At 40.9% G+C, this 22,632-nt stretch overlaps 1 protein-coding gene across 1 annotated transcript in view; it reads right to left on the bottom strand.

Moving 5' to 3' along the window:
- Positions 1-4,272: 4,272 nt before the first annotated feature.
- Positions 4,273-22,632, bottom strand: part of prr12b (proline rich 12b) — a 66,033-nt gene continuing 47,673 nt past the window's right edge. The window contains exons 8-17 of the mRNA XM_027285006.1: positions 21,860-22,458; positions 21,661-21,777; positions 20,789-20,922; positions 19,552-20,189; positions 19,183-19,470; positions 18,930-19,049; positions 14,829-14,926; positions 14,333-14,464; positions 6,542-6,637; positions 4,273-4,716 (exon numbers count right to left, since the gene is read on the bottom strand). Of these exons, the coding sequence (XP_027140807.1) occupies positions 4,582-4,716; positions 6,542-6,637; positions 14,333-14,464; positions 14,829-14,926; positions 18,930-19,049; positions 19,183-19,470; positions 19,552-20,189; positions 20,789-20,922; positions 21,661-21,777; positions 21,860-22,458 (2,357 nt within the window). The 3' untranslated portion in view covers positions 4,273-4,581. The remainder of the gene's footprint in view (positions 4,717-6,541; positions 6,638-14,332; positions 14,465-14,828; positions 14,927-18,929; positions 19,050-19,182; positions 19,471-19,551; positions 20,190-20,788; positions 20,923-21,660; positions 21,778-21,859; positions 22,459-22,632) is intronic.

The following is a 22,632-nucleotide window of genomic DNA, read 5'->3' as shown; positions in this document are numbered from 1 at the left end:
GCCTGCAGCCCAATGACAAGCCGTCATTACCAGGAGCATTTTTCACTCTGACCATTTATTTATTTAAATACATAAATTAAATGATCAAACAATAATCAATCATAACCAATAATATCAGAATTACAAAAACTTGCATTGTTCTCTGGAAGTAATTAGCAAAACAAAAGATGCTATCAATTCCCATACATAATTTGACAGAAAGTCAGTGATGAAAAACCAAATGTTAGATGGGTAAATCAAAGTGAAAAGTTAAAGGTCAGTTCAGTGTGGTACAATGTCATTGTCAAAGAAACTGACCACAAGTGAACTGAAAGTTTGTGAAAGAAGTTTATCAAAGAATTGAAAGAGAATGACATCAAATTCATTTGTTTTCATTGTGTTATTCACTCATTTGTTGCATTAATAGCTGACTTTTACAACATACACAGTAGAAAAGCACTGTTGGAACTGACAATAAATAATGAAATCAAACATTTCTTTTAGCGATGGACAGTAGCAGCTCAGTTATACAACAGCAACACTATGCAATGCATCTTTCACTTACCTGCTGGGTTAGGGTTAATAGACACACTCGGCCTCTGGCAGCTTCTGCTTCTCCTGTCTGATAAAACAATGGCTGTATAATCTCATTTCTCTTCTTGCTTGACACCTCCCCAACCTCCTTCTGCCTCTAAGCCCTGGATTTATTCTGGTCAGCTATTCCACTACCTGCACTCTTTACCTGTAGCAAGTGTTGTAGCTGAGCTGAGATGGAGAATGTTCCCACATCCTCAAATCTCTATTTTGTCTACTTTGACACATGACAAACCAAGATCTAACAGGCTGACTGACAGAATGAGAATGATTCATGATGTGTCCGGGCAATCAGATCCAATGATAGATTCACTTTTTCATAAATTAAGGCAGTGTGCAGACACTGCATGTGTGTGTGTGTGTGTCTGGGTCAAAAAATGCATGTAAAAATAAATTTAAAAAAATTAAAATTTTATTTGTATAGCCCAAAGTCACAAAGTACATTTGCCTCAGAGGGCTTAGAGTGTAAAAAGAATTTCCCCGTTGTGGGATCAATAAAGTATATTTTCTAAATAAGCCTAATGATGATCATTTTACTTTCTGCCATAATGGAATGATGTATTTTCCTTCCGGCTCCAGGGCCCAGCACTATAGAGGACGACTGTTTGTTAGACTCATCTGAAAGTTGTCCTCTGAAACTCTTCATCTATAGATATAGTTACTCTAGATGGGATCACACACACATGCGTGCCTTCTGTTCTTATTAAATAGTTGATCAATCTTGTTGTTCCCTCTTCCTCACTATTGTAGTAGCGAACAAAGGTGCAAACATGGTACCCCAATTTTTATTAACGCATACATTCATACAAATCAAATCAAACCCAGCAGCATCCACAATTATTTTAATCCAAAAAGCTGACTTAAATTTATTATTAATTTTAATGTTTTTCATCAGTAAAAGTTTGAATTGTGGTCAATGAGAGGGTCTGGATAATACATGTATGCAATGTCTTCCAGCCTATTTTGAAAAATAATAATTATACTGTGACATATCTTCTTCTCAGGGGAATTATTTTCATGTCCTCCCTCCTCTGGTATGTTTGCAACGCAGAAGTCCTAACAGAAGAACCAAAGCCGACTTCTTTTTGTTTTGTAACCCAACTTTCCCGAAAAAAACAATACTCTCCTACAAGAAATTATTTTCTTTTGTTTAAAAATTGTTGGAGAATGTGAGTGAGCATGGTTACACACATGTTCTCTTCCTCACTCTGTGTGTGTGTGGTCCCTTCATACACAATTAAATGAATCTGTAAATGATTTTATGAGAGACAGTATTTATACCCTGATGGAGAACAACTTTTGTCCAAAAACATCATGAAAAATGGTCAAATATTATCAATGACATGTCATTTGTCACTTTATCCTTACAGCAAGGTTAATTATATGTTTCATTTCCTTTCTCCAATGTACATTGGATTTATCACATACGTGCAACACGTGCAGAATATGCTACTACATGCATACAACTGACTTGGACACACTCCTGTTACTTGGACTTCATGCTAATTAGGATTTGCATCATATAATATATTCTCGTTTGGCTCTCAACGAAGGCGGACGCATCTTTTTTTCCTCCTCTCCTCCCTTGCCTCTGCTCCTTTGTCTGTGTCTAGTCTTTTGTCTACTTTAGAAAGAGACTCTCCTTGTACTGCTCTCTAATTTCAAGCATCATGGATTTGATCAACTGGTCTCTAAGCGCAATTGACACCATCTTCTCAATGAGAAGCCCTGGTTCGGGGGAACCTGAATGTCCTGCAGGAACGTTTGCAGCTGGTTACTCGATGGACGCCTGGGAGAAGTGGCGGGTCGTGTGTCTGGTGGCTCTTTCTGTGGAGGATGTTGAAGACATCTACATATTCGGAATGTTGATGACAAGTGTTTTGCTGATTGGATCGGGCATTGCACTGGTTCACCGAGGTATGCAGAAAACGTGCAAAGACAGCCGTGCAAAGCCCCATAAAGCTGCCGGCAATGATTGAAGCTCTGAGCAGAGCTGTCAGGAATCTGAATGAGGCCATGCACCGGAATATGGATAACATCGCAGTGTTGGATCGCAACAACATGGATAACATCACAGCTTTGAATCGCAAAGTGGACGACATCACAGAGACTATGAACCAGAACATGGTCACCATTACAGGATCGATGGATAACATCAAGAACAACCAGGATATGGGCTACATCATGGAGAAGCTGACAGTTTTGCAAAGGCAAATGGATCGTTTTGGAGACAACAATTCTGGCTGAGAGAGCCTGTAGCGGAAAAGAATGCAGCTACTGGCCCCAAGACCAAACAAATTCCAATCTTATCTTGACCTCCCCACACCTGCAGGGCCTTGGCCAAGGCATCTGCTGGAATAACAACTCCCCTTGAAGATCACTACAGCGAGATGCTCTTATGAGACTCCATGATTATGGTGCAGGGCGGGGCACGTCTCCAGGCCTACGCACACATGCACACATTTACAGATATGCTTTCACTGCCCCATCCCCCCACCTTCATCGCTTTGCTCCCCCAGCCTGATAAGGTGGGTCTGTGACCAACGCCGATGGGGTGCAGGACTGGATGGCTGCATGACTGTGCTGGGATTAGTCAAACCCCCCATCCCCTATCCCCTAGTTGCTAGTGATGTGTCTCATGTTGTAGAGTGTACTGTATATGTGCTATAATTGCTGAGGTGTTTTTGTCCTGCTCCCAGAGTGTACTCCTGTCAAAGAGCACAGGCTGGGGGTTGTTCTTTTTTTCTCCTCCCCTATCCCCATGTTGTATCCCTTTTCTTTTTCCTTTGTATATTTTCTTACTGCATTTTGTTGCCTTGTATTTATACATGTGTAATGACAATAAATTGAATCTCATAAGTTGTATACAGGATGCAAAGATTTTCACACATAGCCCTTTAGTGTTTAAGCACTGTGTAAATAAAAGTAAGCTATTTCCTTTTGTTTTTTATTTAGCCCAAACTACTGTATAGTGCTGAAATACAATCAAGCTGAACTTTGAACCAACCTTATGTTATCAGCTTAAATCCACCTAATAATGCATTGGTCATACTTAAATGAAATGACTTGAGAAGAGGTGTTTCGTTCATTATCATGTTTGTCATTTGAACAGTTTTATTTCATTGTGTCAAATACAGGAATTTCATGTACAGAAGAGCAACTGGGAACTAGAGAATGAAATAGCTGTACAATATTTACACATCAAAACAACAAATTGCTCTGCAAGAATATCCTCTGAGAGGTCAAATAATAACAAATATCCATCAACAGCAAACAGATAAAAATGACTAACATTAAACACTGACATTTATGCTTTTGGATCATTTCACCCAACGCTTCCTTTAAGGTCGTGCTTTATTTATTTTTTGTTCCACATCTTTACAGGTGTTAAATTCTCTCTCTCATTGTCTTTTAACACAAACAGAAGAAAGAACACAGCTTAGTTTTAAATACATGTCCCCTCTAGTTTAACTGCTTTCTAAGTGAGGCAGGTAGAAACAAGACTCATAGTCCTTTTAAACTTCACTTCTGTCTCACTCAAAAAAAAAAAAAAGGTGTGTAGTGGAGCCATTTTATGTCCCCCTTTAAAACAATTTTCAATAATAAAAACAGCAAACAATCCAATCTTAGGACAGTCATTTTTAGAAATGTTCTTGTATAAATTATACAAACCATGGTTATCAATAAATACTGTGGGTCTCTCGACATTCTGTAGGTCACAGAATGAGGTGACAAAAATCTCTTTTGTAGTGTTCACTGAATTATCTCGTGGTCCCTTTCTTTGACTTTTGAGGAAAATCCATCACATTCACATCGTTTCAATAGGTTTCTTGAAAACAAGAGGTACTTTAGGTACTTTAAAAGTGAAAGCTCCCATGAACATACCAACAGTGGCTGTTCTTGCTGGACCCAACACCTTCTTTTGTTTCACAAACTCTGGGTGCCTCCACCTACATACATAATACTGCAGGTTGATGTGTGAGCTTGGAGCTGCCATCAGGTCATCCATCAGGCTTTGGCACTGAGGCTCAGCAGTTCCATGAAGGAGTTAAAGAGGCTCTCCAGCCAGCCCTGGTTAGCCATGCACTGCTGCACCACCTCCTCCTGGCCGGGGTCCTCTGCTGCCTGCTCAATACTGTCTGTCTGCTCAGGAAAAACAGGTAATGGATTTTTTACACATTAATTTTCTATGCATGTAGTACATTAGCCACAGCACATTAGGGTTGTTTTTAGCAATAAGTGATCATCAATATTTTCATATATTGTTTACTATACTTTTTGTTAGAACATTTCAACCTATCACAATACTAACTTTAGAGATATTAAAGATATTTTCTTATTATTTTAAATTATGACTGTGTGTGTGTTTGTGTTTGTGTGCGCATGCGTATTTGAGCTCAGTTACTGTTGTGCAGAAGATGTTGAAATCTTTTACTTCAGTAAAAATATTTTTTTAGTAAATTAAGTAATGCAGATCATCTATACCCAGCTTGTATGGATGATATCAGGTTTCATGAAATAACTAGTCTACAGTGTCAATGAAAGTGTATTTAAACCTCTTAAACCTGAACCCTATGGCCAGGAAAAATCACCTAAAATAATAAGAATAAGAATAATACACCCAAAATGAATACGAAGTGGTTAATATGCATGCTTCTGGTCTCCTTTGATCAGTAAGAAGCTAAGGAATACAAATCTAAATGTCACCATGATAACCTGGATTCCAAAGATCCCATGCATAATGATAGAATGAATGTCTACTACTCCTTGACTACAATTCTAACTGAATTCATTTCCATAAGGCCATGATGCGGATAACATAAATCCCCCCAAAAACCTTTACATATTAAAAACACAATGTACCTCCTGTTTTGTCTCAGAACAATCCAATTGAATAAAGCAATGTCATGATTGAGGCAGCAGATGGAGACATAGATAATGTTTGCATGGAAGGCTGAAGTAATGCCTCCTACAATGCCTTCCCCTCACAATGAAAAGTTCTTGGATGATAACAGCTGGAAAACATCCTTTACACTGTACTGAGATGTTGTTCCCTTTTTTCTGCCTCAAAACCAAAGTAAAGGATTTCTGCAAAGTGAGAGCACTTCTTTCAGAGGTCATTCAATTAAATTCAATCTTATTTATATAGCGCCATATCATAACAAAAGTTATCTCATGACAATTTTCATTTCCTCAAACTGATGAGCAGTTGGCACCTTGCATGGTAGCCAATGCCATCAGTGTATAAATGTGTATGTATGGGGTGAATGAGATATGTAGTGTAAGGGGCTTTAAGTGGTCAGAAGACTAGAAAGGAGCTATATAAGTACAGTTCATTTACCATCCATTTACAGAGCAGGTCTAGACCGTACTCTTTATAATATTATTCACAGATCCATGATGTTACATACATAAATGATAATAAACTGACTGCTTTAAAACAAAGAAATAATGCTAAAGATTTTAAATCATGTTGATGCTACACTGAATAGTGTCTCTGTCATTTGTATGCCTATTCTCCACTTTGTAACTTTGTGCTCCTACGATCACTAGCGAGAAGTACTGAATACTTTTATACACCATCAACTACTTCACTGATTTTGGTCAAACTGGATCATATTTTATGGAGAAATTCTGTTTTTCCCTCTAATGTCCTCAGGCTGATCCGCCTCAGCTCTCTGTGATGTACAGTTTCCTGATGGACAGTGAAGTAAACTGCTGTAAACTATAACACATGTTAGCTGGGCTGAGCTGGGCCTCTTGCTGTTGCACTAGTAAGTAATATTAGCTGGTTGATGCTTGTGTTGTTGATGTTGGATGCAAAGTTGCCAACTCGCTCCCAAAAATCTGAGCGCATAAACATGGCTATTTTAGTATTTTATGATACTCAATAATGCAGATAAGGTATTGCAGCAAAACATTACCTAACAAATGTTATACAGTTGAGAATAAATGCAGCTATTCTTACCTCCCTCTTGCAGTGCAGGAAGGTGTGATACTTGTAGTGGTGAAGGGAATGATACAGGCTGTAGATCCGGCAAGTCTCAATTGAGAGCTTCAGATCCTGAAAAGTTTGTGAGAAAAAAAAAAGATTAATTTCCAACATTTTGACGGAGGCCTGAAGTGTATTACCCAAAAGTTACACTAAAAACATTTGAATAATTCTTAATATTTAGATTTCAATATCAGATTTTGATTCACATTTGACGTTAAAGAGTTCAATTAAATTGTAAAGAACTATTTTTCTCACTTTCCTCAAGTGTCTCTCAGCTTTCTGCCTCCACCCTGGTATAAAAGAGGTGAAAGGAATTGGTGCTCACAGTGTAGTGCATACAGTGTGCCTCCCACTGCTCCACATAAACAAGATCCTCTTCACCTCTGTCACACCTGTTAACACACAAACCTATTTTTGTATGAGCCTGTGACCTGTGGCTGCCTGACACTGAACCATATACAGCAGAGATCCAGAGTCCGATTCCCACACAAACTCTTCCCGGGCAACCATTGTTTGACCTATGCATGGATCACCAATACTACCACAGCAACATGCAGTGTTTGAGATACACCTGCATAAAATCCACCAGCTACACCTGCCTAGAGACTTCAGCTGTCTGAAACATTCTCTGTTTGCAGCCTCCTGAGTGCTGCTATGGACGAGTCCAAAACCTTCAGCTGTACTGTCATGATGGACCTGACTGAGCTGCAGGAGATCGTCCCATCCCATATTGGACTATGCATCCAATTTTATCTCTTATCTTCTTTATCTGTATTCTGTATAGAATCTTCTGTAATCTTTCTTATAATCTTTCTTTGTAAAAACCAGGCATCATTTTAGCACAGAGACACACACACACAGAGCTCTGGTGTTAGCTGGAGGTGCTTCAGATTTTCAAAGGGTTTAAATATTGGATGTTATGGCTTGTTACAAACCACCATTTTATTTGTTTAACTCCTGAGTAGTGATGCATCTTCAGACCTCACACGTGTGTCTCCTTTCAGTCTGCTGAGTTGACAGACTGAAAGGACACGTGTGAGGTCTGAAGATGGTTGAAGAAGAAGTCAGTAAAGAAGCACCTCACTGAGATGTTATCAAGTTCTTTTGTTGTGAAAATGTATCATATTGAGGGGTTGCTTCTGGGTCATCTGAACGATGGCAGCGTAGACAAGCGTCTCTCGACAAAAGTAAAAGAAATCTACCCCTAAAAGTGAAATAACTTTAATTTTGTTCAACAATTTGTAAATTTAGAAAGGGGGCAAGGATTGCGTCTAAACATAAGAGTAAAAAGTCGGTTCTAAACATTGATAAAACTATCAAAGTGCAGCAACACAAGCGTGCTAATAGATGGTAAATGGACTGTACTTACATAGCGCCTTTCTAGTCTTCCGACCACTCAAAACACTTCATTTACCCATTCACCCATTCATACACATTCATACACTGATGGCATTAGCTGCCATGCAAGGTGCCAACTGCTCATCAGTTTGAGGAGCTAACCATTCATACACATTCACACACTGATGGGAAAGCCTTCCGGAGTAATTTGGGGTTCAGTATCTTGCCCAAGGACACTTCGACATGCAGACTGGGATCGAACCGGGGATCGAACCGCAGATCTTCTGATTAGTGGACAACCAGCTCTACCTCCCACAGTCCTAGTAAGTTCCTAAATTTCAGGATGAAGTAAGAAGTGCTTAAACTGGTGTGGCAAAAGAAAGGCTTCACATGGAATAATTGCAAAATCAACCTCGACCATAACTATGCACCAGGGATTTGGCCAGAGAGAGGGAATGCGCAGAGGCACGAAGGGTCCTGAAGGAAACCACATACAATTCCAGACCCTGTATCCAGCTCGGCTGAGTTTTCTATGATGATTGGACCAAAACGTATGATACAGTAGAGAAGGCAATGTCAGCCCTAGCAGAACAGGGACTACCAGTCAAAGTAATTAAACAACCGGGATCTCTCAGGGAAAGGACATGGCAGCTGGTGAAGGGACAGCACAAAACCTGAGCCAACGGAGCAACAGGTTTCAAGGAGAAGCTGCAAGGCTACAGAAGTTAATGAGCTAAAAATACAAACTGACGTAAAACCAAAGAAGACTGTCTGAAATGGCGATTGAGGTACAGATCAGCTTAAAGGTTTATATACAAATATATTTTAATAGACGAAACAAGTTAAATATTAATGACATGTCAATGGGGTTTTAATTCCAATTAAGAGAAGTAAGATTTTGTCGAAATTGAAAAAAAGAGAAGGCACAAGCTTTTCTTTAAGAAACACACAAGTCAATCTGAACATGCAAAATTAAAAAGGATGGGTTTTAGGCATGTATTCTTTTCTTCATATAAAGCAGGCTGTTATAAAAATTAGGATTATACTGGGGTGCAGATGTCTTGAACTCATACAGATAGTGTGTGTCTGTCCTGTTCTTAAGTATGTCTCGGATACCTCCCTTAGTTGACCTCTGATTTACTGAGGCTGGTAGGGAGGGACAATTATAAATTAGCGGTATAAGGACAGGAGAGACAGACTAGGGGAGTACCATGTGGATGTAAAATAGAGTGCTCATTACTGAGCAGTAAACCAACTAAAGGAATGTTATGATGTTATCTGTATCAGAGGGGAGGTGTCAGAGACAGCCCATTTTTGAACAATGTATAAGAACCTATTGATAGTGCTCCTCAGGGAGCATTTTCTCTGTAACTCTCTTGTGTGTTGCACTGTTAAACGCTCCTTCTTGTACAAGAATATTAAATTCAACTTAGACTTTGATATTTTGAATCCAGTCCTCTTTATTTAAGGGTTCTTCTTAAAAATTCTCATAACACAGGCCACAAGACAGGAGTCGCTACTCTTATATCAAACACACTCAGTTATTAACATATATCAGAAATGGAAGATGATTAAGATCATAGAGAAGATAGAAGGTAGTGAAATAACATTATTGAATGTCTATGCCCCACCAGGAAGTGAATGGTTATTTTATAGACACATATTCGACGTAATGGTTAATTCTCAAAGAGTAAGTAATCTGTGGGGGGGGGGGGGTGGGTAAGTAACACATCAGGGACATCTATCCAGAATAGGTCTCTGACAAGGAAAGTGAAGTCATTAATGGAAATGTTGGGCATTATAGATGTGTGGCGGGACTGCATCCTACCAGTAGAGACTACACACACTTCTCCTTCCCACATTCAGTCTATCCAAGAATAGATTTTTTTTTTTTATATTTAGCACAAACAGATTTAAAATAAAGGACTGTAATATCGGGATGATCAAATTGTCAGACCATATTTTTATGTCTCTATCATTAGAAAGGAAGGTAAGAAGGACCCTGTGGAAACTAAATTCGAATATACTCAATGATCCCAAAATAGTGGACAGACTGAAGGGAGACATCAAGGATTTTAAAGACCTTAATGATTTGGGGAAGTTTCGCCAGTGATTCTATGCGACACATTGAAAAGCCATAATGAGAGGGCAAATTATTTCATTAACTACATACATAAAAAAACTTAAAGGGCAAAAATTAGCGGATTTACAGGGAAAATTAAAACGGCTGCAACAGGCGGACAGTAGCACAACAAATTTAAATTCGAAACAGGAAATTAGAAAACTTGAAAAATTGATGAAATATACATCAGAAACCCACAAAAAATATTTTCCTAAAACAGAAAAATTATGAAGTAGGAAGTAAATCAGCAAAACCTCTAGCATACAAATTGTTGTGGAGAAATTGCTGAAGTCAAAGGTCAATGGTGAGGTCAGGAGTTCAGAAAGTGTTCAGGAGCCCCTGATGTCTTATGCTGAATTATTTATTGATGTTTGGCCAAGGAGAATTAGAGACACTCTCAAAGTACATCAGAAGTGCCTGAGTCTGTCTCACATTCTGCCCAACTCATCCTGGTGGATAGACTTTAAACCCCAAGATAACACCACAAATACTACATGCCCAGAATTAGTCAAAGAGAATGTTTTTACCCATGCAGGTGTTATTGGCAGCATATTCTAGTCTGGAGACACAGATGTCTGTTTACGCAGATTGGAACATCAACAGCAAGCTATCTATTATGTCTATGAAGGCAGGAATAGGTCTCTTCGACCCTGGCCACCACAGTGTTGAGATAGACTGGCACCTACTGTTCTCAACCAAAGCCAAACAACTAATACTGCTGAGGACCTCAAGGCCCACACGTGACCTTGTGTAACCTAAGGAGAGAAAATTCTATAACACAAATTACGCAAGCAAAAAACGTTTATAAAATAAATATAAAATTATATAAAACATTTATAAAATTAATAAAATTAAACACCCTAAAACAAAAAAGGTCGAAGTTACAAAAAAAAATTCAAGAGAGTTTTGAAATATTTTATTGAGAACTATATACTCCTCAGCCTCAGAGGATACTGAAATACATACTTTTCTTTAGAAATACATACACTCACAAGTGCACACAACGAAAAGTTGATAGAACCTGTTTCCTCTAAAGAACTGAACTTGGCCATCTCGAAATTAAAGGTTGGTAAATCCCCAGGTTCAGGCGGCTTCACCACAGAGTGGTACAAGTCTTTAAAGCCACAATTGTCTCCAATACTAGTCAATACATTTAACTGGGTCTTACAAAATGGGGGAAATTCCACCTTCTTGAAAGGAGGCAATTATCTCGGTTATCCCCAAGGAGAATAAGGACAGAGACGAACATGGTAACTATCGACCGATCAGTGTTCTGAATTTGGATTACAAATTATTTACATCTAAGTGTCAGGTGTGATGTGTGATAGAAGAGTTTCAGCTAAAATGAAAGGAAAGGTGTACAAAACTGTGGTGAGACCAGTGATGTTGTTTGGTCTAAAGACAGTGCCACTGAGGAAAAGACAGATCAGACCGTATTTATCCAACAAACAAACGTTAGATAACATAAGGCAGACCTTGTATATACTGGATCAGGTATATATATCAGGTAAGAATAAAACTAAGTCAATGATAGTAGGATTGGACGCAGAGAAAGCTTTTGATTCGGTTAGATGGATATTTCGATATATGGTGTTAGGTAAATTCGGATTCAGCACAAAATTTATCAGCGCAATTCAGACATTATATGATAAGCCTATAGCCTGGATAAAAATGAATGGTGACCTTTCAGATTCATTTATTCTAGAGTGAGGAACCAGACAGGGTTGCCCAATTATTTGCATTATTTATTGAACCCTTAGGTGAACTGATTAGATAGAATGAAGATGTCAAAGGCATTAAGGTGGCAGGGATTGAACAGAAGGTGGTGCTGTTTGCTGATGATGTTCTGGTCTACTTGGAGGAGCCAGAAGACTCATTTGTGGGATTGATGACATTGCTGGTTGAATATGGGAGATTGTCAGGCTACAAGTTCAACATATCAAAAACACAGGTCATTACTCTGAACTTTAAGGCCCCAAAGAACCTGCCAATTTAGGAAATGGGATAAATGGATTTTAATTTTAAGTTTATTTGGCAGGGAAAGAGACCAAGAATCTGATTCAGTGTCCTGCAACTGGGAAAAGAAAGAGGAGGTATGGCACTACACTGTTTAGGAAATTATTTTTATGCCTCACAGTTAACTCCTCTATAGTTATATTGGTGTAATAGGGAGTATAAATCTAAATGGAAGGAATTGGAATTTGTGATGACTGCTAATCTCCCTTTACAGGCAGTATTGGCTGATAGAGGACTGGTAACACAAGTGGAAGAGTTAAAAAATTCATAGATAAATTGCACATTTAAAATATGGTATAAGGTGGTTATAAGTTATGTGGACTCCATAATATGCTAAGACTTTTCAGATGGTGTGCCTACAACACAGCATTTTTCCCTAACAGGGGTGATAAGAAATTTGAATATTGGACTAAGAAAGGATTTACAACCTACCTCTCATTTACATATAAAAATGCATTACCAGGTCTCTGCTGGGAAAACATGGTTTAGAACAAAATTCTTATTTTAGATGTCTTTAAGTAAGAGATTATTTTAATAAGAAGTGCAAACTTACAGACCTCTCCACTGTGAAGTCTGAGTTTTATAAAATCCTGAAGTCAGCCTCTAATTCGGTACCAAGCAAGCCCATATCTAGATTGTACAATGCTCTGTTAGGTGCTAAAAGCGAAAACACCTTGTATGTTAAAGAAAAATGGGGAAAAGAATAGGGATGGAATAGGGAACTCAGAGGAGGTTTGGGGGGAAAATTTTAGTTTTCAGTGGTCATCGACTAAATGGTCAATGGTAAATGGACTGTACTTATATAGCGCCTTTCTAGTCTTCCGACCACTCAAAGCGCTCTACACTACATATCTCATTCACCCCATTCACACACATTCATACACTGATGGCATTGGCTACCATGCAAGGTGCCAACTGCTCATCAGTTTAAGGATCTAACCATTCATACACATTCACACACCGACGGCACAGCCTTCGGGAGCAATTTGGGGTTCAGTATCTTGCCCAAGGACACTTCGAACCGCGATCGAACCGCCGATCATCTGATTAGTGGACGACCCGCTCTGCCTGTGAGCCACAACCGCCCCGACTAACTCCATGGAGTGGAGAGAACATTGTTGGTAGAATATTATAAGGTTTTTTAAAACTCCACATCAGGAGAAATACAGAAATATGAGCTTGATGTGTTGGAGACAATGTGGTACAACTGTAGAAAATAATTATCACATATTCTGGGACTGCCTCAAATGAGCCCGTATTGGAATGGCATTCAGAAAGCACTGTGCTCGGTATTCAAAGCTCAGGTACCAATGGACTGGAAGAATCTTTATCTGGGACATGTGTTAGTTCTGAAACAGAGGAAGGATACAAAGTTGCTGCAGGCCCTTCTTGTGGCAAGTAAAAAAATCAATCACTAGAAGGTGTCCAGTGCACCTGCATTGGATGATTGGTATGGAACAATTTTGGAAATATTTAAAATGGAGAAATTTACTTATTCTTTACGGATTCAAAAGGAGAAATTCTACCAAATTTGGAATAAATGGATTTAATTCACAGTCCTGATGAGAGCAGGCTTTGTATGATTCCACTGTCACTTAGTACAACTTCCCCTATATCGATGTGAATAATAGAAATATAAGCTCCCTTGGTTCTGTTGTTGATTGTGATTTTTCTATTCATGGTAGACAGACATAATATGGACAAAGCTGTTTATGAGCTTCAAGCAGGGCTCACAGGACCAGAAAGAAAGAAGGAAAGTAATGCTTGTGAGTACATATGCATTTGTACATGTTTGTATGTAGAAAATGGAAAAGGTCTTTTTGTTTTGTAGAATAACAATTGAAGCTGGATTTTTTGTAAACTGGCCTCTAAATAATTAATAAATTGCTGACTTCTTGTGACTTTGACTTAGATAGTAAGATGTTCTGACAGTCCAACCACATAGGTGAGTCCCTTCGAGATGCTTCTGGGGGACTCCTTTAGTGTGGCATATTTAAGATGGAATTCTTATTATCCACACCTATCATCATTTCATTTTGGTTGTGTTTCTGTTTTTGTCTTGCATATCTTGCTCTATGTGTGAAAATATACAAACTAAGTGCATCTATTTTGTATGTTAGTTGCTCTCCATCAAGTCACTGGATGGCATACAGCCTCTATAACCTTGCTGTCTGCTTCTATCTTAAAATGGATCTTGTCTGTTAAACATGTTTTACTCTGAAACACTGTACACTACACAATGCACAACGGGAGTAGTAAATATGTTGTAATGGCTGTGTTTTTTTGACCTGTTGTTTGGGAATATTCCTCTTCACCCAGTTGAGGGTTTTGCGATTGTAGCCCTCCCCACCAAGATGAACTTTGACAGCTCCTGAATCCAGCGGGTCTGCTGTCATTTTGGGGAATATATGCAAAGCCTCCTGGAGAGGAGAAAGCAGAATTCAGTCAAAAGTAGTAGATACAGCTCAATCTTGGTTTAATCCCACGGATGTGGGAATAAGATTGGTTCAAAGAAGTTTCCACACCAAAGTAAATAATCATTGAGAGTCAGAGGTGCCTGTAAAACACACTAGAGGTACACTGGTAGCTCTCCCGGTAGAGCATGCAACATGTAGCCCAGGGTTCAATTCCAACCTGTGGCCATTTGCTGCATGTCATTCTCCCTCTCTCTCTCTACCTCCCTGTCACTCTTCAGTTGTTAATATCAAATAAGGGTTAATTGCCAAAAAAAAATAATAAAAAATAAAATAAAATAAAATAAAACAGAATGACGTGCAGGTTTACCTGGTGCTGAGCACTCATGTTGACTCTCCTCAACAACCTCTTCTTCTGTTCACTGAGTAGGCTATCAATTTTCCTCATGGGTGGAAGGTACAACTCATCTGAGGAGTGACAGCAAAAAAATGATTTATTTACATTTTAGTTTTACATTTCAGTCACTGTCACTGCCTATAATTGTGAGAGACCTGCAAAAGATATTAGCAGTGTAAGTAGGTCAAAGAGATTTCAGTGGTGTTTTTTAGGATAGGACAGGAGAAAGTTGGTCCTCACATTATACGCTTAAACAATATCTCAACATACTTGACTCTCATCCAAACTTCAGCATGCACAAGTGCACGTAAAGTTCTTTCAAACATTCGGGTCGGTATTGGGGTACGCTCTTCTGTGTAGTCCTCAGAAGTCCAACAAGGCTACGCCAGCCACATTGGCTGGCAGTCGTGATGACTGCATCATGAGCAGGGACATCCTCTCCCTACAAAGGGATGATACAGCGTCACCAGCTTATTCAAAAACCTCTTCTCGCTTCTACTCAGAAAGCTATCTTTCACCACGGCTGTTAGTGGAACTGTTAGCTTAACTGTCCACAGATTGAGCTAACAACTCTTGCTGGATTGCTGGACACTAATTTTTTCCTTACCGTGTATGGAATCCTGATTTCCTGGCCATAGAAATCTAGGGTTTCACGGAGATATTACAGTGCTACTGTTGTTGTCCCCATACAGCAACATGATGTGGGCAGGCTCCAACCCCACTTAACTGAGGCATGTATTTGCATGAAGAATGCAAGAGGGCAGCTGAAAAGCTGAACATCCCCATGGCCTACAGTGAAGGCTGAGGTTTTCTTATCCCGCTATCAAGGGAGGAGGCTATCAAAAGATAAACAGGCAGCCAGGCATTTCTTACCCATTTTCCCTGAATGTCTGGTGGAGACATGCTGTTGACGAGATATGCTGTTGACAAAATCCCTTTTCTGCTGCTAAACCCGTCCAGGGGTGTTCAGCATTTGACATGAAGGAAAAAGGCTTCCAAATGTCCCCAGTTGAACAAGTGGTGGCATCGCACCTGCATCCCACTCAGCAGTTAACTAGGTCTTTCTCTGGTCCTACCCTGCCAGCTGATCAGCTACAGTCCTTCATGAGCCTACAAGTTGGTTACAACATCGGTGATAACATAAATCTCTTAGGACTTTGCAGTTAATTCAGAATGCTGCTGCACGTGTTCTGACAGGAACCAAGATCAGAGATCACATCTCTCCCATTTTGGCTTCCTTGCATTGGCTCCATATTAAATCTAGAATAGAATTTAAAATTCTTCTCCTTACATACAAAGCTCTTCATGGTCAGGCACCATCGTATCTAAAAGAGCTCATAATACCATACTACCCCTTTAGAACACAGCGCTCTCAGGATGCTAGGTTCCTTGTGGTTCCTATGGTTTCCAAAAGTAGATTGGGAGCCTTCAGCTATCAGGCTCCTCTTCTGTGGAACAAACTACCTTTCTGGGTTCGGGAGGCAGACACGGTCAACACCTTTAAGAATAGACTTAAGACTTTCCTTTTTGATAAAGCCTATAGTTAGGGCTGGCTCAGGTCATCCCTTAGTTATTCTGCCATAGGATTAGACTGCTGTGGGACTCCACCCCCCACCCACGGTATTGGTTGAAGATGCACACATCTACCTTTACCGAAAACCCTCTCTCTCTCACTCTCTCTCTCTTTCTCTCTCTCTCTCTCTCTCTCTCTCCTCTCTCTCTCTCTCTCTCTTCTCTCTCTATATATATATATATATCTATATCTATATATATATCTCCCCATCTCTCCATCTCTCCATCTGTGGACATGTCTCATTAATGCATGTTACTAACCAAACTTCCCCGGAGTTTCTGTGCTCTGTCGTCCAGCAGGTTTTCGTGGATCGTGGCTGCTGCTGTGATCCTGCACGACGTCCACTACATATATTATTACTGTCATTATTACTACCATATCTGTTACTGTAACTTACTGTAATCATTTTTATCATTCATTGTGATTCATTGTCATTTTGTCAGTTATTGTAATTGTACAATATGTTTGTGTTAATTTGTCCTGTACACGTGACATCCATTGCACGTCTGTCCGTCCTGGGAGAGGGATCCCTCCTCTGTGGCTCTTCCTGAGGTTTCTTCCACCTTTTTTCCCTGTTAAAGGGTTTTTGTGGGCAAGTTTTTCCTCACTTGAACCGAGGGTCTAAGGACAGAGGGTGTCACTCCCTGTACAGATTGTAAAGCCCTCTGAGGCAAATGTACTTTGTGACTTTGGGCTATACAAATAAAATTGATTTGATTTTAATTTGATCGGTGAGGGCTCTCAGTGCCTCCTCTCTTCTCCTGGCATCTCAGGCTAAATTGCAGGAACAGATGACTGCTTTACCAGCCACTGAGCTGTGGGAAGAAATATGTGTCATTACTGACCACTGCCTTCCCCTCACAAAGTGTACTGTCCAGTCAGTGGTGAGGTCTATGTCCACCCTGATTACTCGAGAGCAGTCTCATTTGCTCTTCCTTTCAAAACTGCCTGACAAAAAAATTAACATCCTGAATGAGGTGTGAACCCGACCGGGCTGTTTGGCAGTGTGGTTGCAACCATGAAAAAATGGTGTGAGTAGAAGAAGAAAGAAGGAGAAGTATTGCAACTTTGGCTTCCGAAGACGACGCAGGCTACTCCCACTCCTTACCAAGCCTTCACTCCAGCAGTGACACAACAGGCCAGCCCTACGCACCCAGCCCCTCAGCCCCTGGCACAAATCCAGCCCAGGCCACAGAACAGGGGGACCTAGCAGAAAAAAACAGAGGGCTAGGAGGAAGAAGTGGGCCTAGCAATGCACTGGTATCAAGCTCCCCTCCCTCAGCTCCATTCCTGAGCCTGTTCCAGAGCGTTCCCTCCTTGCAGCCTGCAGGGCCAGGGTTGGCACAGTTCACTAGTAGTTGCCATTCACAGTGCCGTTTCACAAGTGCCCTCATATGTACCAAATCAATAAGGTCCACAGTGCAGCCAGGCAGACTGCTGAGAGAGCCGGCAAATGTATGAGACCTCAGATTAGGTGCTCAGGACAATAAAGAGAGGATAAAGGCTCCAGTTTGCCATTGGTCTTCTAAGATTCACTGGAATTTTCCCATGCTCAGGGGAAGTCAGCACAGATACTCCAAGAAGAGATATCATCACTGGTGAGAAAAGGAGCGGTACCCGTTTTGCTTCCGGAGCACAGCCAGTGCAATTTCTAGTCAAGGTATTTTCTCATAGCAAAGATAGGGGAACAGAGCTCCACCCAGTACTCGACCTTCGGGCTCTGAACAGACAACTCAGATTTGAAAACATTTGAAGAGTTCTATGCACCAAAGTCACTGCACTTTGGTTTGGCGCATACATTGCTAAATCTGGGCTCTATTGAGAGTCACAATGTGTCAGCCTCATGATTGGCAGGTGGTCTTCAAGATTAGCTTGTCTGGCAATATGTGAGTCAGTATATCCACAAAGTGAGATACCGAGTGAATGTTTGAAAGAGAACTTTAGGTTACAAAGGTAACCCTGGTTCTCTGATAACATGTGTGAAGTATCTGACTGGACCACCGTCTTTGCTTGAAGCAAGAAACTGGTGTGCTTATTTTGAATGAGCTGGTGATGCTGCATCATGTAGGAAGAGGATATCCTTCCTCATGATGCAGCATGACTGACAGCCAATGTGACTGACTTCACAGAAGAGCATACCCATACCCAGCATTTATCCAAAGCGACTTCCAGGGAGCAATTTGGGGTTCAGTATCTTGCCCAACTATACTCACTTTCCATCAGAAACGATTTACCAAACTCATTCAATATGGGAAAGTAACTCAACATTCAATATTACTAGTCATTATTACCCCAAGGTTACTTTACGGTGACCTAGGCTTTTCAAATCGATGAAAAATTATTTCTAGACTTAATTGTCAGTTTGATCAATTAAATGTAGCAAGTTTAAAAGTCTACAAGAACACTGACAACAGTGAAAAGGTCATTCTTGTGTTTCTCGATACCTCAGTTCTATTTTCAACTCATACACACTTCACTGAAGCCTAAGTTGTGTTCCTCACCATCAGTGTCCTCCAATGCCTGGATCATATCAGGGTCGAGTGCTGTGCTGACCAGCATCTCCACGTAGCTCCTGAACATCTCCCTCATAGCCCGGCTATTAACTCCACCCTGCACAGACCCTAAAATACAAAGAAACCTTGATATGGAATTATATGTCTTTATATGTTATTAACAAAAATATGTGTGAAGCACACACACACACACACACACACACACACACACACACACACACACACACACAGAACAACTTACCTTCCTCATCACTGGGTGGGGAGGAGTCTGACTCAGAGGAGGAAGATGGCACCTCCTTCAGCCACTTCCTCCTTTTCTTGGGAGGAGGCTCTGCATTGTCCTTTGAGGTTCTGGCTCTGGGGTCGCGCTCCATCTTCTTCTCTCCTCCTTTCTTATGCTCCTTCAACTCCACTGTGCTATCTCTCCTCTCTCGCACTTCTCTGTCTCTTTTCTCTTTCTCCTCTCTTTCCTCCTTTTCTCTCTGTTCCCTCTCTTTATCCCTCTCCTTCCGCTCCCTCTCTCTCTGCTCTCGTTCTTTCTCTCTCCACTCCCTCTCCTGTTTCTCCTTTTCTCTATGCTCCCTTTCTCTCTTTTCTCTGTCTTTATCTCTCTCATCCTTCTCTTGTTTCTCCCACTCTTTTTGCTCTCTCTCCTGACTGACCTGTTCATTTTCCTTTTCTTTCTGTGCTTTCTCTCTCTGCTCTCTCCCCTGTCTCTCCTTCTCTTTTTGTTCTCTCTCCTGTCTTTCCCTTTCTTTCCACTCCCCGTCTTGTCTCTCCCTTTCTTTCATTTCTCTTCCCTGTTTTTCCCTTTCTTTCTGCACCCTGTCCCGTTTGTCCTCTTTTTGCTTCCTGTTTCTTCTATCCCTCTCTTTCTGATCTTTCTCCACTCTTTCACTCTCCCTGGTATTTTCCCATTCCACTTCTTTTTCCTTTTCTCTACAGTCCTTCTCTTTTTGCTCTTGGTCCTTTCCCCTCTCCATCTTCTCTATTTCTTTAAAGTCCCTCTCTTTCTGCTCCCTCTCCTGTTTCTCCTTTTCTTTTTGCTCTCTTTTCTCTTTGTCTCTTCTCTCTCTTTCCTTTTGCTCCTTTTCTACGTTCTCCCTGTGCTCCCTTTCTCTTTGTTCTTTTTCTCTTTGCTCCTTCAGCTCTCTCTCTTTCTGTCTTTCCTTGTCTCTGTCATCTCTCTCCACTCGAGGTGGAGTTTGATTGTGAATGGTGGGCAGCTGTTTAGGTAGTGACTGGCGCCTGTCAATCAGAAGATTCAATGCGTGAAGGTCAGGACAGCTCAGGACAAAAATGATTCCAACATGACTTATTAACAGCTATCAGTTTTCACAAATTTCTTCGTCACTTAATTGGGTTCATATCTGTGTTTTTGATTTATCTCTGATTTCTGCATCAATTTCCAGTTACTACTGAAGCAACATTATGTAATGTTGCTTCAGTAGGTGAATGGTGCCTCTGTCATTATGCAACTTTAGGCCAGAGAAGCTAAGAAGAGAAAAGGAGAGAGCAACTGAGCAAGAAGCTGCCGGATGAAGAGTAAATCTGGGACAGACGCCGAGCTGGGCTGACTGCTGTTGGACTAGTCAGTGATATTAGCTGCTGCTGTGTCTGCTGTTGTTGACCTTGTTGATGTTTGGCTGCTAGCAAAGTTGTCAACTCAGTAGTTTTTGATAAAAAATTGTAATCATAATAAATACATGTGTACAGCTGTCCATATTTACAACAGTGTGATTACTCTGGAGACTGCAATGAATATGAATTTCTATGTAATGTTGCTTTTATATCATTTCATCTTTATGACTCTACATTTGGCAAGAAAATCAAATTCATAGCCTTACCTCAGAGTTAGACCAGCTCTGTGCCATGGCTTTCGAGAACACACTCTGACATAATCTTTTTTGTTGACATTCTCCAAGAACTTAACGTACAAGCGCTGGTAGCACATTTTAGCATCACCAAAGTAACCCAGATACTGAGGAAAGAGATAAAAAGAAGAAGTTACCATTTAGTAGACAGTATTATTCTCTACGAAAAAAAATCTCTGTTAAACAGCATAAAAGTTAGGCTCTTTGTCCCACCGCAACTTTTGGTTTGCTACCTTGTGCATTAGGCGTTACTGGGTGGAAGCAGGTTTAAAGAAATGAAATTAGCTGCTGTTCGAAATGCATGGTCCCTTAAACACAAATGAAACACTGAAGACATTTTTATAAACTTAGAGATACAATTCAATTAAACAAAACTAATATGATTGGGATTTCTCATGTGGTTTCATGGTGGTGCAATGGTTAGCACTGTTGCCTCACAGCAAGAAAGTTCCTGGTTAGAACTTTGACTGTGTGGAGTTTGCATGTTCTCTCCGTGTCTGTGTGGGTTCTCTCCGGGTACTCCGGCTTCCTCTCCCACAGTCCAAAAATATGCACTTAATAGGTTAACCGCCCTCTATGTTCACTGTGACGAGGTGCAACTTGTCCAAAGTCAACTGGGACCTGATGAGGATAAACGGTTACAGATAAAGGATGGATGGGATTGCTCATGTAGGTTCCAAAGTTTCACTCTGAACTTTCTCTAAGAATGTATGAGACAGTCCTTTTGCTTGAGAGCTTATAGTCAAGGTGCGGAAAAGGAAATGTGTGGAGGCACAGACCAACAGTTTTTCTACCAGTGTAATTTAGTTTTGACTGAACCTGTGGGAGTCTGCTGAGAAACTCACATTACTGGTTGCACAGAACTGCCTTTGACCATCTTTGATCTCTGGACTGAATTTCTGGAGCAAGGCTTTCTGTACTCTCCAGATGGGTGGAGGCTCTCGGCCTGTCTGCAAAGCCATCTGCTGACACAAACACAGTGTATATCATTGATGATAAGTTATTTATTCAATATACATTACTGGGTTCTGTGGGCATACCCACCTTAAGAGTTCCAATGTCCTCAGTCCGAACCACAAACTCATCCCGTTCACGAAAGATTCCCTCGCCTCCACTCTCACTGTCCTCCTCTTCACTCTCGCCAGCTATGGCAGCATTAGCCTGTTTCTTTGCCAAGTGGAGGGAGGTAAGACGTTGGGATGCTAGGGCCTCTTCCGGGGTTGGAGGTGATGGTGGTGGAGAGGATGATGAAGAGGGTGAGGAAGAGGAGGGGGAATGCTGTCCAACTTCAGGTTCCTGGTCCTGATCAGAGGATGATGGGGGAGGTGTGGTGGATGGGGGAGGGATGGACTGGCCCAGAGGAAAGTTGGAGAGTGGTGAAGACAGGATGGCTGGAGGAGAAGTGGAGGGGGGTGGGGAGGTGCCTGCAGTTTGAGCCGGTTGGAATGTGGGCTGCTGCTGCTGCTCAGAAGGAGGATAAGTTGGATTCACCGCTTCCTCTTCCTGTTGGGTCGGCAGTGGCGAGGGTAAGGAGAGACACAGGGGAGGGAGGGGTGAGGGTGAAGAGTAAGTGGGTGGTGAGGGGGAGATGGATGTTGATGGGGATGGAGGTGCAGGGACAAGCACAGGTCCTGCTGGAGAATCTGAAAAACAGGGCGGGAGGAGCAAAGCAAACTCATGATATCACATCCATCATTGCTTTGTGCAGGTGCACAAATCTCCCAGCAGGAGTTTCTAGAATCCTTCATCTGTCTCCCACCATAAACACTGCCAATTCATTAACTCACTAATATCCTCATGGTCCTCATCAGTGAATG

This window comes from Larimichthys crocea, chromosome XII, assembly GCF_000972845.2.
Source record: "Larimichthys crocea isolate SSNF chromosome XII, L_crocea_2.0, whole genome shotgun sequence".
In the NCBI taxonomy this organism is placed as follows: domain Eukaryota; kingdom Metazoa; phylum Chordata; class Actinopteri; family Sciaenidae; genus Larimichthys; species Larimichthys crocea.
The sequence above is the reverse complement of the archived record's forward strand: the minus strand, read 5'-3'. Positions and strand labels throughout refer to the sequence as shown.